The sequence below is a fragment of the Neodiprion lecontei genome, chromosome 4, assembly GCF_021901455.1.
Source record: "Neodiprion lecontei isolate iyNeoLeco1 chromosome 4, iyNeoLeco1.1, whole genome shotgun sequence".
Lineage (NCBI taxonomy): Eukaryota > Metazoa > Arthropoda > Insecta > Hymenoptera > Diprionidae > Neodiprion > Neodiprion lecontei.
The window spans coordinates 3988263-4003726 of NC_060263.1; the positions used below are offsets into that span (position 1 = coordinate 3988263).

Here is a 15464-nt window from a genome sequence, read left to right on the forward strand (position 1 = left end):
ATTGTTTGATTTGAATTTAAGAAGCGGAAATGAGGAATGTTTTAAGGAAAATTTTTAATGTGAAGAAAGGTGAAACTTGTAGAAAAATGAGGTGGAAATCAATGTAACATCTCCGAACATAATTATTGCCAATCTAGCGTTGTGGTTTTTCGATCCGATTATTTTTCGATTTTCTCGTATCTGTTTCACGTCAAAAAAGTAACGCTGTCGAAACACGGACAACGGCATTGATTTTCGCAGGAAAAACTACGTGAAACTTATTTTTTTTCAAATTTTTTACCTCGACGATCGCTCCTAATCGATTTTAACTGCTTGAAAGGGCCTTTGGGGCACGGGTTAATATTAAAATTAAGCGCTGATTTCACGTTTAAAAATCATTTTGTACTATTTCGTATCAATTTAAGGGGTGAGAGGGATAAATTTCTTATTACCAATAATAAGGGCCACCCTAATATATAGATATATATATGTGTGTGTAAACAATAATGGCGACATTTGTATTGCTAGAATATTTCGAGAAGCTTTCACGGAAAAAGGCCGAGCGAAAGAGGGGGGGAAATTAAAAACAAAAAAAAAAAAAAAACAGACACGACTTTTCAAAAATGTTTATACATACGTAAATACTAAGAAAATAATAAAGATACTCGTAATTAATAATTAATCGGCTAAGGCGAAGAAAAGTAAAGGATGAAAAAGAGAAGAGGATAGAGGTACATATATGTAGAGATATATATATATATATACACATATATAGATACATGTATATGTGTATCCGTCACTGATGATGCACGGCAGGCGCAGACTTTTAATTAGCTGGTACTTCTTCTTCGCCGGCCCGATGGGTTACCGAGAGCTTTATATCACGTACGACACTAATTATTCTGCATCTAAATTATTTTTGCTGCTTTATTTTTTCCTGCCAATGCGAAAATATCGTCGCGTCTCGTGTATTGAACGCCGTTTCATTCTCAGCGGCTGATTGTCGTTTAGATACGAAGTTGAAGAATGCCTCGCGGTGAAGTTTTCAAGAAACATTACGTACTCGGGGTGGTTCAAATTAACGCGAACAAGGTTTGACCCCGACTCCACCGAACTGGTCGCCGGTTAGGTTCCTACTTTTACTCCGCCAAATATGCATTTTCTAATCATTTCACATTTTTTTCCACAGTTTAGGAGTAGATGTCTTAGATCTCATCTTCGGTAACTCGAAAACTTGGCATTGGGGAAAAAGTTGTGACAGGAGAAAAAAAAAAAAAAAAAAAGGAACAAGTTTTTTTCCCTGAATGGGTAGAAAATAACTTGTTCAGAATTTTCTGGAAATCGCGAGTTATCGCTTTCAACGAAATACGCACCGAAATCGAAGTTTCAAAATAACTACGTTCTCCAAGAATTTGAAAATTTCTGTGAATTTTCTTTGACTAAAAAGAAAACTTTTTTACGTTTGACACAAAGTGGGCCCATCCGTCGTTTTTAATCTATGCTTCTTTCTGTACATCAATGTGAATATTATCGGATGGAAAATGGATTGAAGAAAAGTTACGAGAAAATGTTACAATCCGATTACACGCACGTTGATGTGCAAAAAGAAGCATGGATACCAAACGGCGACCGGGCCCGTTTTGGGTCAGGTGTGAAAAAGTTTTCTTTTTAATCAAAGAATATTCACAGGGAGTTTCAAATTTTTTGAAAACCCGATCGATTTTTTTTTCATTCTTCGCTGAAAACGATGACTTGCTATTTCAGGAAAATTCGGAAAAAATTATTTTCGAACAACTCAGAGAAAAAGAAACCTAATTTTCTTCTCCCTCTACAAGTTTTGACCCGAATGCACAGTTTTAGAGTTACGAAAGATGAGATCCAACATACCTATTGCTAAGCGGTAGGCGGAAAATATTAGAAAAAATTAGAAAAAAAATTGAAAATGCATATTTGGTGAAGTAGAAGTAGGAAATTAATCGGCGACGAATACAGTGGAGTCGGAGTCAAACCTTGTTTACGTTCATTTGGGCTGCCCCGTCTGCTTGTTGCAACGATTTGTAAATTTTGCCAAAACATCTGTATAATAATTGTCGAAATTTTTTTTCATTTCCTTTTTAAATTCCGTTTTTATTCCCTTCTTTTTTATATATACGGAGGGTAGTGCGAGAAAAATCGTCGCGATAAAGAGAAGTAAACGGCTCGTAACAGAACTATCAATAGTAGTGGTAGTAGTCTTATTGTTGGTCAATATGCAAATCAACGTTCAACAGATATAACGAATGCATAACGCGTAATAAAGCGTTCCGAGCAATTACCGGCAGCAATCGATGATATCCTCGTTCAAACACCCAATTTCGGTCTGGGGAATGCTTATCGTCAGCTGTGTCTATTAATTGTAGGCAGGTAACCCTTCGCATTTATACACACCGGGTGTGTGCTTAATCGAATCGGTGCGTAACACCGTGTCGAAACTATACTTAACCAGCAGCTAAACCTCCCATCGAGCGCAAATTAATCGCCGATAAACCGTGACCGATGAATACAGCGGATGTGTCGTAAATATAATACATGTTATTACCTAGGCGTATGGATGCAGCAGAGATAGGCGGCAAAAAAAACCACAGACAATTTTGTTGAAGTCAAATTCCCGTACAAGAAGAGGTGTGGTTGAAATGACTAAAAATTTGATCAAACGCAACGCGATCAGAATCGTCTTGTTTTAATGATATGAAATTTTTGTATCGAAGCAAATTGAATTTGTTTTGATTCACGTTTTTTTTTTTTGAGTCAAGATTTCAAACGTTTAAACGGGTAATTTCATTTGTTGTTGAACAAATTTTTTGCTCCGACTAAACTGAAATGGTATTTAGTCGATTCAATTTCGGAAACACATGAAAAGTTTCACTCGATCGCGACAAAAAAGGCTTTTGTTGAATGAAGGAATTCGCGTGACTAAATCATTCTGGCAAACTAACTAAATCGAAATTGCATAATCGAAGCCATCGTATTTGGAACGAATAAGGGATTTTGTTGATTCAAAAATTCCTTTCCCTCCGAGTAAACAATCCTGAGCGGCTTTTATGACAAAAGGCTCCAGAGATTGTGCATCTTCGGTACATAAATTTGGGTTAAAAGACACATAGTATCGTTTTATGTCACACGATTAAATAGAAATTGAACAATACCGTTTCATAAAGTTGGCTTATTTTTAATTGTATTTACGATGGATAGTTCAAGTTTACGAACGATTTATAAAAAAAAGTACATTTTCCCTTACGGTCCGTCATATTTCTTGACGTTTCTCGATAGATAAAATTCTCTCGCTTCATTTTTTTTTTTTTTTTTTTTTTCCACACAATCGGAAGTACAGGTACACTAGGCTGAAGTTAGTAACATTAACGTATCGGAACGTCACGTGAAAAAATCATTATTGTGCAATATCCGAATGACTTTCACGGAGTTAACTTTTCGAAATATGCATATATTCGTATGTTTCGTTTATCACGGTTTACTAAATTTCAAATAGTCTTAAGTACGAGCAAAGTAACGCAATTTTTCCGAAACAAGCACAGTTACTCTAACGTTACTAACTTCATTCTCGTGAATATACCAATTGTGAGACAGGCGGTGATTGTCGTTTAATTTTGCCAACACCAATTCTCTGCAACGTTAGTGATAATGATTTGTTATTTATAGGGTATATATTAACGTCACGCCTGCGCTGAAGAGTAACCTGTTCGTCTTATAGGTCAAATTCAAGATCGCAGTGCCTAAAAGCTCACTTTTCTCTACCTCCCTGTCTCATTCTCCTATTATTGTAAATTTCTTTGACTTTTGACTATAATTATCAGTGTGTGTATATATATATATATACATGTACAGATTGATAATTTTTTATTAAGTTTATTTCTCTCTCTTTCATATATTTTATAACGCGTATAAATACACACGGATAGCTAGTACATATATATATATATATATATACGATAATGTATCGTATTTATATCCAAACCGCGTGATGTAATATTGAGTCGTCGCGTTGGGTGTATAGGGATGACGTGGTAATGGACGAGGACGGAATTATATCACTGGGCAGTGTAGCGTCGTTTCTCTTTCTAAAAAAGACACAACCACGGTATACGTACGTAATAATATATTACAAGATAAAAAAAATAAAAAAAAAAAATAAATAAAAAAAAAAAAATGAACGAGGAAGAAAACTGTCCGTTATAATATATAATTCATCGCATATGTATAACAATTGAACTGTTGTTATTAAACCTCACCGTTTTATCGAAACGAAAATTCTCTCCTAATATGAACATAACGTTACACGTTACGAATCCGGGTTTTCACTGGGAAGATGAACGTGATAAAAAATTTTAAGACTTGGGTTTATAAAGGTTTTATCATTTATTACCGTAGCAGCAGCAAATTCGAAAATATTATAACCATCCTGAATGATCGACATGGACCAAATTGAATAATTGTAATTCCAACGATACTTACGGTATGACATTGGACCGTTATCGCAAATATATAGCCGGGGTCAAAAATCTTGAACGTAAATTCCATACGAAATATATCGAGAATAATCTTATTTGACGCAAGATAAGTAATGAAATATCGTAAAAATCGTTGATTTATTCTCGTTGTTTTTTCCAAGAATTCAATTTCGATCGTTCGAATAAATACCTTTTTTTCATAGCGCAGTATATCCATATGTTATTTCTTAATTATCCGTGTATCGAGATTTGCACAAGTCAATTTTCAGGTCAAAATATTAAAAATTCAGTGCGTTACGATTCCTTGATTTTTTTTTTTTTTTTCTCTTCGAGTATAACGATCCATTTTCTGATATATCGTTACTTCGCGGATCTTTTCTTTTCTTTCATACACACTAAATTTCATTTTCCTAAGAATAAAAAATTTTCCTCGAAATATCATTGTTAAATAATCATCCCGGAATTTTTTCAAACTATTCGAATAAATATCCCCGTTTATACTCAACGATTTTTAACGCCGGGTTTCCAGCGACCCCGGCGTGACGCGAGTGTTATCATACGCAGAAAGAAGGTGTGCACACCTTCCAAGGATTAACTAGAACTCTTGCTTTTTCCAGAGATACATAAATTAGCCGTAAGACGTAACGTGTTTTTTCCCTCTTCCTCTCTCTCTCTCTTCTCCTCATGCAACTACGTGTCGTCGCAAAAGCAGCTTTTCTCGGATCGACCTGCGGTGTATAAGCGGGCATCGGGGGGCTCGAGAGGAGTCGACGTCGGCCTTCGCAGCGGCACCCCCGGCGTCTCGAACGGGGGGTTAAAAGCTCCTAGTTTCGTAGCGATGCGCGTCGCGTACGCAATGCGTAGAAGAAGATACCCGCCTGCCTGCCCATCGACAACGTGTCTGCGGACTACGCGGGGTGAAACTGGGTCACCCGCAAGCCCGCGCCGTTTCTCCCCCTCCCCCCTTACCTCCTCCCCCTGCCCGTCCCCCTCCTGCTCCTCCTACTCCTCATCCTCGTCATCGGCGACCTCCCTTCGCGAAATAAGTCCGAACAACTCAAACACAGCCGACGACGACAATGTGGAAGGACAATTTTGTGCCTCGTTGGAAACCCAAGGACGATCCGTTATCGGATAATGTATACCTATGTATATACCTACCGTGCGCACTAACGGAGCTTTCGCAACCGACCGACGACGACGACTTAAAAACGACCGAGAGAATATCCCGAGATATCGTCTCATCTCACGGATGAATATCTTTTGCTTCTAGCGAAATTTAGATACGTCATTTTTACAACGCGAGCCAAACGTGACGTTTACTCTGCTGACCGTGATTGTTTTCAATCGAATCGATTCTAAACGATATCTCATCGAGTAACGAACGGAGTTTTACGATTTAAATGTAAAAATTACTATCGGATTCAAACATTCTCTTCAAGTTATATTTACACATGATTAATAATTATAAGGATGCTCACTGATCGTGAGGTACATGTATTCTGTTTAATCGAAATTCGAGGATTTTCTAACGTTGGTTTTTTTTTAAGTATCTCTACCGAGCAACGAACAGGTAAGATCGATTATTTGTGTGGAGTTTGCTTGACGATTCTGTAATCGTTACGTTAATCTTTTTCGTTCAATTGTTCAACAGCAACATATTATTTCATCTCAAATCGAACATTGATAGGCGGGATTTCGCTGCACTTGACGGTGTTCCCTCCGCAGTAATCGGACTCGCAATTTGTGATGAGAAAAGTTGGCTTTGTTCGTTTCGATCCGCAATTAAATTGCACTAATCGATAACCATCGGCGTCACGCAGGTCTGTTTACCGATCGCGATGTGACCGATGATCGAGACGGAAAATGTAACGTATACGAGAGTATATCCAGTACGGTTGATTCCGTTGCGATTACGTACAATGTACGGCATGAAATCGATCGGTCCTCGCGTTTTTGACACATGGGAATGAAAGAAGTGATTATAAAACCACACACACACACACACGCAGAGATACACGGGGGTAACAACGATTAAGGCGGAGAAGTTTGACAGTGGAATCGATGGTTGTAGAGAGAGGGTGGGAGGTAGAATCGAAACGCGCACGTGAACGAAGTGAGAAGGTTGACATGATTCTGTAATCGCAGCTCTTGGTTACCCAAAGAATTGGAGCAATGGTCGTGGGAATGAAGTTGGTAACGTTGACGCGACTGTGGAAAAATCATTACCGCGTATAAATTTGTAACGAGTTTGAAGGAGTTGGCTTGGGAAAATATACGAGTATACTTCGTTTCTCACGGTTCGCGAAATTTCATACGTTCCCGAAAGTTGGGTGGTAACGATTTTTCCCCCAATCATCCCGTCGCGTTTACGGTAACGTTACTCTCCAGCTTCATCTCCTCGCCGACCGTTGTTTTTCTAACATCCAACAGCACCCCCGAATATGCGTTATACTCACGAGAATGCGTCCCGTCGTCGTCTGCCCGGATATCAGTTCGCCGGCCCAGTCCTTCGCCTCGGTCATGAAGGTGCCCTCGAACTCCTTCCCCTGGCGGGCGGCCTTCTGCTCCTTCTGCTTTGGGTCATTTGGAGCGAATTCGGGCTCCTTTCGACAGCAGAGGAAAGCGAAGGCCCGCCAGAGTAAGACGATGAGGAGCCCCGCCAGGAAGGTGAATATGCTTGATAATAGGAAGCACCACCATTTCCGTACCTTGAGGCAGTCGTCTACCGGAGGCGACTCCGTGGTCACGTCGCACGTCATACCGGCAGAACTCTGCCTCCTGGCGACACATTCACCGGCACTGACAAGCCAACGAATTCAGTACGCAGCATTTGATGCGCTTCATTATACTCGTACCGAATTCTCGTTTGCTTCTCTCTTGTGCACGATTGAAATATGCTTCCGGACCGAGAACGGCGCCTGTCTCCACACGCGATTAATCCCGCCTGTAGGGTTGTTGTTATTTTTTCTTTTTTATTTTACTTTTTTTTACCTCCCCGTTCCTCCACCTTTCATTAATTTTTATACTTCTTTCTTTCCTTCCCTTCTTAATGTAGGCGAGAAAACACGGTGATCAGAAACCGCTTCCCTTTTCCACCTTTCTTTTATTTCGGCGTAAGTTTACTCTTTCCGTCTTTCTTTCTTTGTTATTGTTGTTGTGTGTTGTTTTTTTTTTTTTTTTTTTTTTTTTTTCTTCCTTATCCTAGTCGCCGCTTGTTTTATCCGCACGGTTATCACAACGATCGTCTATATTATCATTCTTCGTCGGCACTAACACACTACGGGGGGAAAGAGGGGGGGAGGGTCACAGAATTCCCGCTAACCTTGCAGCCTTCTTAGCACCGCAACGGCCGCCGACGACCAAATGTCTCACGACCGAAAACCATACCGCTCCGCAGCAATCAATACGCAACAATGGACTGGGACCAATAAGCAGGGAGCTTTTCCTGACGCAAATGCTCTCGCCCCTTCCCGCCCCCGCAGTTTTCACGTCGACCGTCGCGGCGCCAGCTCTCGCGGCGTCGTTTCACGTTTCTCGACGTTATACCAAACCGACCTCGGCGCAGGCGTCCGTCACGCGTATGCATGCATATTATACACATGCTTCCCTACCCTGATTTAAGCTGTCGCCGAAGCTTTCGAATCCACCACCACCACCACCCCCATTCTCATCCTTTTGTTGCAACATTTCTATTCCGATAGACAAAAAATCAAACTGACAAATAACGGCATCGATTTTTACACTCAGTATTGCTTCTTCTCATCCATGTTTTCCGCCTCCGTTTAAGCACGATCTGCGATGCTTGCAGCCGGTCATTTTACGATTGGACGTAAAAAATTTTCCGATAGTTTCGCCGGGGTAATCGGGACGTGGATGTATAATTGATAAAATTCAAAATCACCGAAGATTTTTCAAGTATGTAACAGCTACGAAGCGAAAATAGAACGTTTTAAATTAATAGCACGTGCAAATCATGATTTCCCCTAAGAATATAACAAACATATTTACGTAATCAGTCTCGGTGTAAGTCGGCGATACACGAACGTAATGGTCAAATCGCGATCGTCATTCGTTTATCGTTGAAAAAACAACCACTCGCAGACGTACCGCGTGAAAACCAACCACTGAGTGACTTTGAACTGTTTATTTTACGATCGCTTACCAAGGCTAGCCCCACGGATCGACTGTATTGCCAAAGACAACCATAGTGTTAAGAAATTCGCACAAATTCGGGACGGAGTTTGTGACTCGGGCGCATTCGAATTCGAACTCTTCGACGTCCCAGAATTCTGTGAGTACTCTGAAGCTAGCGCTGCTACAGCGACGCTTGCATGAGAAAATTAGAACCGATGTTGCGCCCTCTGACTAAATTTCTCGGGACTGATTATCGATTAAGCATGTCGGTATCGTATCCGGTGACGTCGTATCGTCTATCAGTGATGTTTTCTTCCGCCGATGAATAGAGTAAATATAGATCGGTTACCTACATTCGTTTTCCATTGAACATTAGTTTGAAAAATTTGTTTCGCGTCAGCGGGCGCTACCGAATCAGGAACACGAGTAACGCGATCGTATACACAAAGTTCGCTTAGCTCCGATTTGCACCGTGTTTTGCTACAAGCCGTATTGTTTACAAATGACCACGTTCGAGCAAAAAATTGAAGGGTAGGCACAGCGGTTGATGAAACCACTGTATCGTATATTACTAGTTTCCAAACGAATTTGGGACCATTCGATTCGAAGGATGAAGAAAAAAAGAAATCGTTCTAAGAACTGGTTAACCTTTTTTTTTTTTTTTTTCTTTTTTGTTTATTATTATTTTTCGACCATGTTACGAAATGTTTAGTATCACTGCTAATTACTTTTCCCGTTCCACGTTTATAACGCAGTGTTACCAAGAAGTTGGAAACCGGGGTCGGCAGTTCGTCGGATAACAAATCAAAAGTGAAAACCGAAGAAAAGCCAAAGTCAACTGCAACGAAGGCTGATGACTCGATCGATAAATTGGGCAACAAAGGGAACAGCACAGACAATGGAAATTGCTACTGGTACTCTTTATTACTCCTCATCTCCCCGATGCTTTCGCAACTTTTTCTGCCCGCTCTAACTTCCCCTTTAATCGTATGTTCGTCGTAGTGGTAAGGAGCGCAATCTCAACATCGTCGAACTGCTCTGCGCTAGCTGCTCGAGATGGTATCACGAATCCTGCATTGGCTATCAGCTGGGAAAGCTTGTTCCGTTCATGATGAACTACGTCTTCATGTGCAAGAATTGTTCTCCAACAGGGTTGGAAAGTTTCAAAAAGAATCAAGCTCGTAAGCGGCTTTCTTCCAGTTGGCTTAACAGAATTCCATCGGCCAGGCTCGAACAAACGTAAACCAAGCATCGTTTCGCACTGTTTACAGCATTTCCCCAAATGTGCGCCACTGCCATCGCCAATCTCTTGCAAATGAGCATAAAGGACAGAGAGCACAGGGTCGTATTTCACAAGGACAAGGACATCATCCCTTTCATAGAGTGCCACTGGGAAAGCATGACCACGATGCCTCGGAGAGTGACACAGTCCTGGCACGCCACCGTGAGTTCAAGCCGTGATCGGTAAAGTAGCAAACAGAGGCTGCGACCATCCCTGTTGGTGCAAAATGCGGACTGGTTACTTTCAGATTCAGCGAGCTTTGCTGAAGGATGTTGGGAGCCTCTTTACCGTCGACGAAAACAACACCGACGGCCAGATGTTTGGACTACTGGTTCCAGATCTAATGCTAATAAAGCCAAATTACGAAGCAATGATCAAAGGCGGCCACCTCAAAGTGACAGAAATGGGAATACAGCATGTTGGTAAGCGAGTTTCGAGTTACTATGGCGATACAAACGAACGTCTAAGAGGCGCTAAATGACGTTGGCCTTCAGAGATATTTTTGTTTGTACGGACTGCACGCTAGCCACGGCAGCTTGAGTGAATCAACATTCTGCAAATCCAACTGTTGCTATTTATTTTTGTGTCTCCGAGTCACTGGCATGCTTCAAATTTTTAAGATGAAAGGTAACTACTTCAAAAGCTGCATACGAATTATTGACTCTTCCGTGTGCATAGTCTTACCCTTTCTTCCGAGGTAGAAAGTAGGAACATAAAGAGAGAGACGTGAGAAGAATAAATTCTAAAAACTCACACGATGCTATGATTCCATTAATTAGCCGATTGTTAAAACGATAGCTACAGCACATTCGAAAAATTTTCACTCTCTCTACCTGATAGGAATTGAAACAAATACGGATGTCTATTGTATCCGTGGCTGTGTACTTGTGTCTCCTTATCTTATCGCTGAAACAAATATCTCCACATTATCATATCGCGCTTATCTTGATCAATAAAAATGTTAAGGACAGGTGTGTTGGTTTAACCAATTTTCAATTATACTCATGTATTTATGCAGTTTTCATTGAAGTTCGTTTTAGCAAAACGTTCGCAAAACTTGCATAAAATCTCACTAAACTTCTTTGATACGAGTAAAATCTGTTAAATTTCATGAAATCTGAATGAAACCTCATAAAAACTATAAATCAGCAGAGTCTGGTGTTCGCATCGTTTTGAATCGATTATCACCTTGGTAATTACGAGTCACAAATGATCGAAAACATTCCACACACGAGACCCTTATACTGTGTTGTAAAAATTTGATATAAAAATTTGTAACACTATATCGGTGCAGATAATGCAAATATGAAATTGTTCTTAACCGACCATTGGTACCGGTATAATTATTCCTTGAACTATATACAGTACCATTGAGCGGAGGATTGCGAGGCCGCAATGCGAAACGTAAATTGCCTGGAGAAGGGGCAGGTACTGGGCCAGGAAAAAAGGGGCGGGGATCAGACATGACAACCCCAAAATTACCTGCGCACGGTTACCCCCTTGAACACCCTTTCAACAAAGATGGGTACAGATATATTTTAGCAGAACCAGATCCCCATGCACCATTTAGACAGGTAAATTTGCTCAGTTTCTTTCGCCACCATATGTAACACGCAATGTCAGCAATCATTTCAGTCACTAAGCACCTCTCGCCTCAAACAGGAATTCGACGAAAGCAGCGACTGGGCAGGAAAACCAATTCCTGGGTGGCTATACCGAGCCCTGAGTCCAAGTACTGTTCTGTTTGCACTACATGATAGAGCACCGCAGCTCAGAGTTTCCGAAGATCGTCTTGCTGTGACTGGAGAGAAGGGATATTGCATGGTCCGTGCAACGCATTGTGAGTCGATATGAAAATGTTACAAATTTTAATTGCGTATGGTCACCTTTCACGTTTTTCTTTAATTTCTGGTCGGCGTTGTGGTAATCAGGTGTCAGTAGAGGCACATGGTACTGGGAAGCTACTATCGAAGAAATGCCGGATGGATCTGCAACGAGGATTGGATGGGGACAAGAATATGCTAATCTTCAAGCACCGCTAGGTTATGATAAATTTGGATACTCCTGGAGATCTAGGTACGCTCGAATCGCAAATTTTTGAGGAACTGCTGTTTGAAGTCTGTTTTGGATTTGTGCAGGAAAGGGACGAGATTCCATGAAAGCAGAGGCAAACACTATAGTCCGGCTTATGGCGAAGGTGACACACTAGGATTCCTAATCACTTTACCCGATTCACCACACGTGACGCACATTCCAAACACTTACAAGGACCGGGTAAGAAGACAGTTTCGTATAGATTGTGTTTCACCGTTTAAAAGCGATTCTGCAGTAGGTCAACTTTTTCTTTTTTACCCTGTCAAAGCCTCTGGTTAAATTCAAAAGCCACTTGTACTACGAGGAGAAAGATCAGGTACCCGAAGCTCTGAAGGCCTTGAAATCTTTGCCAGGTAGTAAGATAGTGTTCTACAAAAACGGAGTATCACAGGGCGAAGCTTTCTTCGATATTAACGCCGGAGCCTACTTTCCTACGGTGTCAATATACAAAAGTGCTACCGTGTCCGTTAACTTTGGGCCAAACTTCAAAAACTCACCTACCGACGTGTCGTTTAAAGGGGTAAGCAGCACGGTTCTACATTCACCGTTTTTTGCGAGCTTAACTTACTTTCAATTTCGTCGATTGCAGATGAACGACAAGGCGGAGGAAGCCATCGCCGAACAATCAATGGCAGACATGCTTTACCTCGCCGAAAACGAGGGGAAGTTACGACTGGACACATTCTCAATGTGACATTAATGATACCTTATTATTTTTCCCAATCTCGTTGCGTTACCTTATTCAGCATTGATCGCGTCATGTTAAGACGATAATGCTACCGTTATTACGTTACGGATTGCGTTATGGGAATCCAAATACAACGGAGTATTTGACCAGTTTGATGATTACTATAACAAATGTCGAAAGGACATTATTGACCACCGTTATTCCCCAAGATTTGCGATAATATCGACCATTGAAGAAAGCCATAATCGAAGCTCAGGCGATTGTTTTGAATAAAAAAAATGGCATGCATCTCAACAGTGTTTCGTTACTCTAGTCACCAATTAAATCTCGTTACCTGCAATCCATTTTCCCGAACCCTTGATGCTGAGTTTCTCCCATTTTCAACCCCTTCTTCATTGCGTAGAAGTATTCACCTGCGAAAGCGGAAAATCACCACCAACGATATCAAAATGTTGCGCTTTTGTTTGTTTATTCGAGATCGTTCGTAGCAACAGCGAACAAGCGATCTGATAGGTCAATGCGACAAACAAAAGAACTCGCGACAAATGACGATCGTCGTCTATCAAAGATCGCCCGTTTGTATTACGGAAATGTAAAAAGTAATTTCCAGCTAATCTGGACAGAGATATTGCACCAGTCAACACGAATTTTGAGTCTGTGTTCGAGATGTAAGATTTTGATTTCTTTTACGCAACTAATAATTGAAAAAACAATTTCATTAGATAAAGTTTGTTTTCGTAAAAACGAGAACGATATTTTCGATTTAAAAAAAAAAAATGATCTGCTTTGTCAAACATTTATTGTATATAACAATTGAACAAACTTCAGTTTTGCATCTAAATCACTTTTGTTCGAAAATAATAATAATAAACTAAAAATGCAAAAAACTTGATAAACAAAGTTTAAAAATAAATATTTTTCGTACTTCTTTTATTTTCGTATGGACTTTCTCGTATCAAACCCCAAACATAATCTCTCGGCATGCTCTCATTATACCGCCCCTGATAACGTCAATAGCGGTGAAGTCTCATCACATCTTTGTGAAAACGTTTTCCTTTTTTCTTTCTGAATAGGCACTCGTATTAGCTATCAACCAAAAACTTCCAAGAGGTACGCATCAACGTGAAAAAAACAAAAACAAACTTTATAAGTAATAAATATAAAGGTTTTGGTTATTATTGGATGCATAGAATCGAAATTCATTTATCACAATAGAAACTCAGAAAAATTATTCTTTTCTCGTCCAGTGTTATTGGTTCCGTCACCGAAGCTGTTCCGCAGTAAATGGCTGTCCATTCGTTGCCGCGCGACAGCGAAAATCGAGCGTCAAAAATTTCGGCGAAAAAGAAGGTGAGTTATCAATTGAATGAAGAAGAATCCTAGCGTTTAATAATCACTCAATATTTACAAATGAGGTTTACAAACTGCGATTTATTTCCCAAAGCCCCCGCGACAGGCAGGACTTGGCTCGACTAATTTCGAGCTCTCTTGCCATTGTTCCGGAGTCTTCGCCTGCGAAAGAAACAATATTTAGTTTAAATTGTAGCGCGTTCACCTGTTTCCCCCTATTTCCATGCGGTTGCCATGCGAAGACAAAGATTGGTCGAAGCTCGAAACAAGAGAGGCCTCGACAAATGACGATCGTTTATCGAGTCGCGTCACCGCGTTTGTATTTCGGCAGTGTGAAAAATGGATTTAAACGGTTTTAAACGACGAAAAAATCCTCACCACGATGGACAATGCGTGAACGGAAGTCTGAAGTTCGTTCCGAAGCAATTCGTTGACCATTCGGTGCCGCTGCAAAGCGAATTACGTGAAAAATAAACAGTTCGGTACGTCTCGCCGAGTAAACGACGTGAATTTGTCACACGGATAGTTCGTTAGTTCAGCGATGGCAAAGTCGGCTCTAACTTTAGTCGAAAAAGAGACGGTTAGTCGATTTTGCAAGCTGAAAACTTCCAAATCCATCAAAAATTCGGCTTTCAACCTTTCGGCCGATTTTTTCATCCCTGTACTTTGGCTAGCTTAAACTTTACTTGTCACGTATATGCATACACACCTTGATCAGAGGCTGGCCTGCGAACTTTTCGGATACAACAACGACTTTGAAGTGCGTCTCGGATCCCTTGGGTACGTTGTGCATATAAGATTCATTTACTACTTGAATAAAATTCGGTTCTAATCCTTCCTCGAGTTTCGACCTTATCGACGATTCCACAGGTTTGTTATTATCGCCGTTTGCTTGACCGACTAGACTGTTCATTTTTTTCCTCAGATGTCCGCAGGCGCGTAAATAACCTGAAAATATTACCGTATCGTTCAGTCTGTAGAAAAAAAACATTAAGGATTACGATTTCCACATCTACGACTCACTCTCTTTCTCGATCGAAAATATCATCAATTGCTTGAACATCGATTGTTAGCCTGGAAAAATATACGATGTATATATATATATATATATATATATATCGGCGCAAGCTCCAAATTATTTACGCGTCTAGCTACAGTTTTTTCAATTTCACGCAGCAGTATCAGGCATCGGTCGGTCTTCCACTGTCGTTGAGTAATTACCTTTCACGATATTATCACGTAGAGACAGGGGGTTAATTAACCTCTCCGAGCGATCGTTGACAATCAAAAATGATCCCTCGTCTGTGGTTCGAAGTCTCCCCGACCCGACGGCGATGGCGCCACTTACGAAACCAGTAGCTAGCGCCTCTTAGCGACGTGTCGATGAACGATTCTTTACATACACAGAGCGTAATAATCTCCCAGATTT

At 40.6% G+C, this 15464-nt stretch overlaps 3 protein-coding genes and 1 long non-coding RNA gene across 54 annotated transcripts in view; 1 reads left to right on the forward strand and 3 right to left on the reverse strand.

Annotated features, from left to right (window-relative positions):
- Nucleotides 1-8745, reverse strand: part of LOC107222996 (calcium-activated potassium channel slowpoke) — a 134030-nt gene extending 125285 nt beyond the window's left edge. For 23 of the 49 annotated variants that reach the window (XM_046737871.1, XM_046737875.1, XM_046737902.1 and 20 more), the window contains exon 1: nucleotides 6944-8743. In XM_046737871.1, coding sequence (XP_046593827.1) covers nucleotides 6944-7246 — 303 coding nt within the window. In that variant the 5' untranslated portion in view covers nucleotides 7247-8743. Of the gene's footprint in view, nucleotides 1-6943 lie in introns of all 49 variants that reach the window. The other 26 variants (XM_046737898.1, XM_046737872.1, XM_046737906.1 and 23 more) reach the window with 4 other exon arrangements.
- A 234-nt stretch (nucleotides 8746-8979) lies between these two features.
- LOC107223000 (set1/Ash2 histone methyltransferase complex subunit ASH2) lies at nucleotides 8980-12979 on the forward strand. Of its 2 annotated transcripts, none has more exons than XM_015662562.2 (11): nucleotides 8980-9152; nucleotides 9377-9535; nucleotides 9624-9802; nucleotides 9893-10065; nucleotides 10151-10325; nucleotides 11269-11477; nucleotides 11566-11743; nucleotides 11835-11979; nucleotides 12042-12177; nucleotides 12266-12517; nucleotides 12587-12979. In XM_015662562.2, the coding sequence occupies exons 1-11, from the start codon at nucleotides 9124-9126 to the stop codon at nucleotides 12689-12691; spliced, it is 1740 nt and encodes a 579-aa protein (XP_015518048.1). In that variant the 5' UTR covers nucleotides 8980-9123; the 3' UTR covers nucleotides 12692-12979. The 2 variants fall into 2 exon arrangements, with proteins under 2 accessions (XP_015518048.1, XP_046593866.1); XM_046737910.1 differs by having other exon boundaries at nucleotides 9128-9263.
- Nucleotides 9666-10752, reverse strand: LOC124294069. The gene is made up of 2 exons (XR_006903966.1): nucleotides 10588-10752; nucleotides 9666-10116 (listed from the first exon to the last, which is right to left on the reverse strand). It is a non-coding gene; the product is annotated as an uncharacterized LOC124294069 (long non-coding RNA).
- Nucleotides 12980-14052: 1073 nt separating the features above from the next.
- LOC107222995 (DNA-binding transcriptional regulator BolA) lies at nucleotides 14053-15372 on the reverse strand. 2 transcript variants are annotated; one of them, XM_015662553.2, is made up of 5 exons: nucleotides 15257-15372; nucleotides 15059-15109; nucleotides 14745-14983; nucleotides 14414-14482; nucleotides 14053-14197 (listed from the first exon to the last, which is right to left on the reverse strand). In XM_015662553.2, exons 2-5 carry the CDS (start codon nucleotides 15096-15098, stop codon nucleotides 14117-14119), a joined length of 429 nt encoding a protein of 142 aa, XP_015518039.1. In that variant the 5' UTR covers nucleotides 15099-15109; nucleotides 15257-15372; the 3' UTR covers nucleotides 14053-14116. The 2 variants fall into 2 exon arrangements, with proteins under 2 accessions (XP_015518039.1, XP_046593872.1); XM_046737916.1 differs by lacking the exon at nucleotides 14414-14482.
- Between the last annotated feature and the right edge of the window lie 92 nt (nucleotides 15373-15464).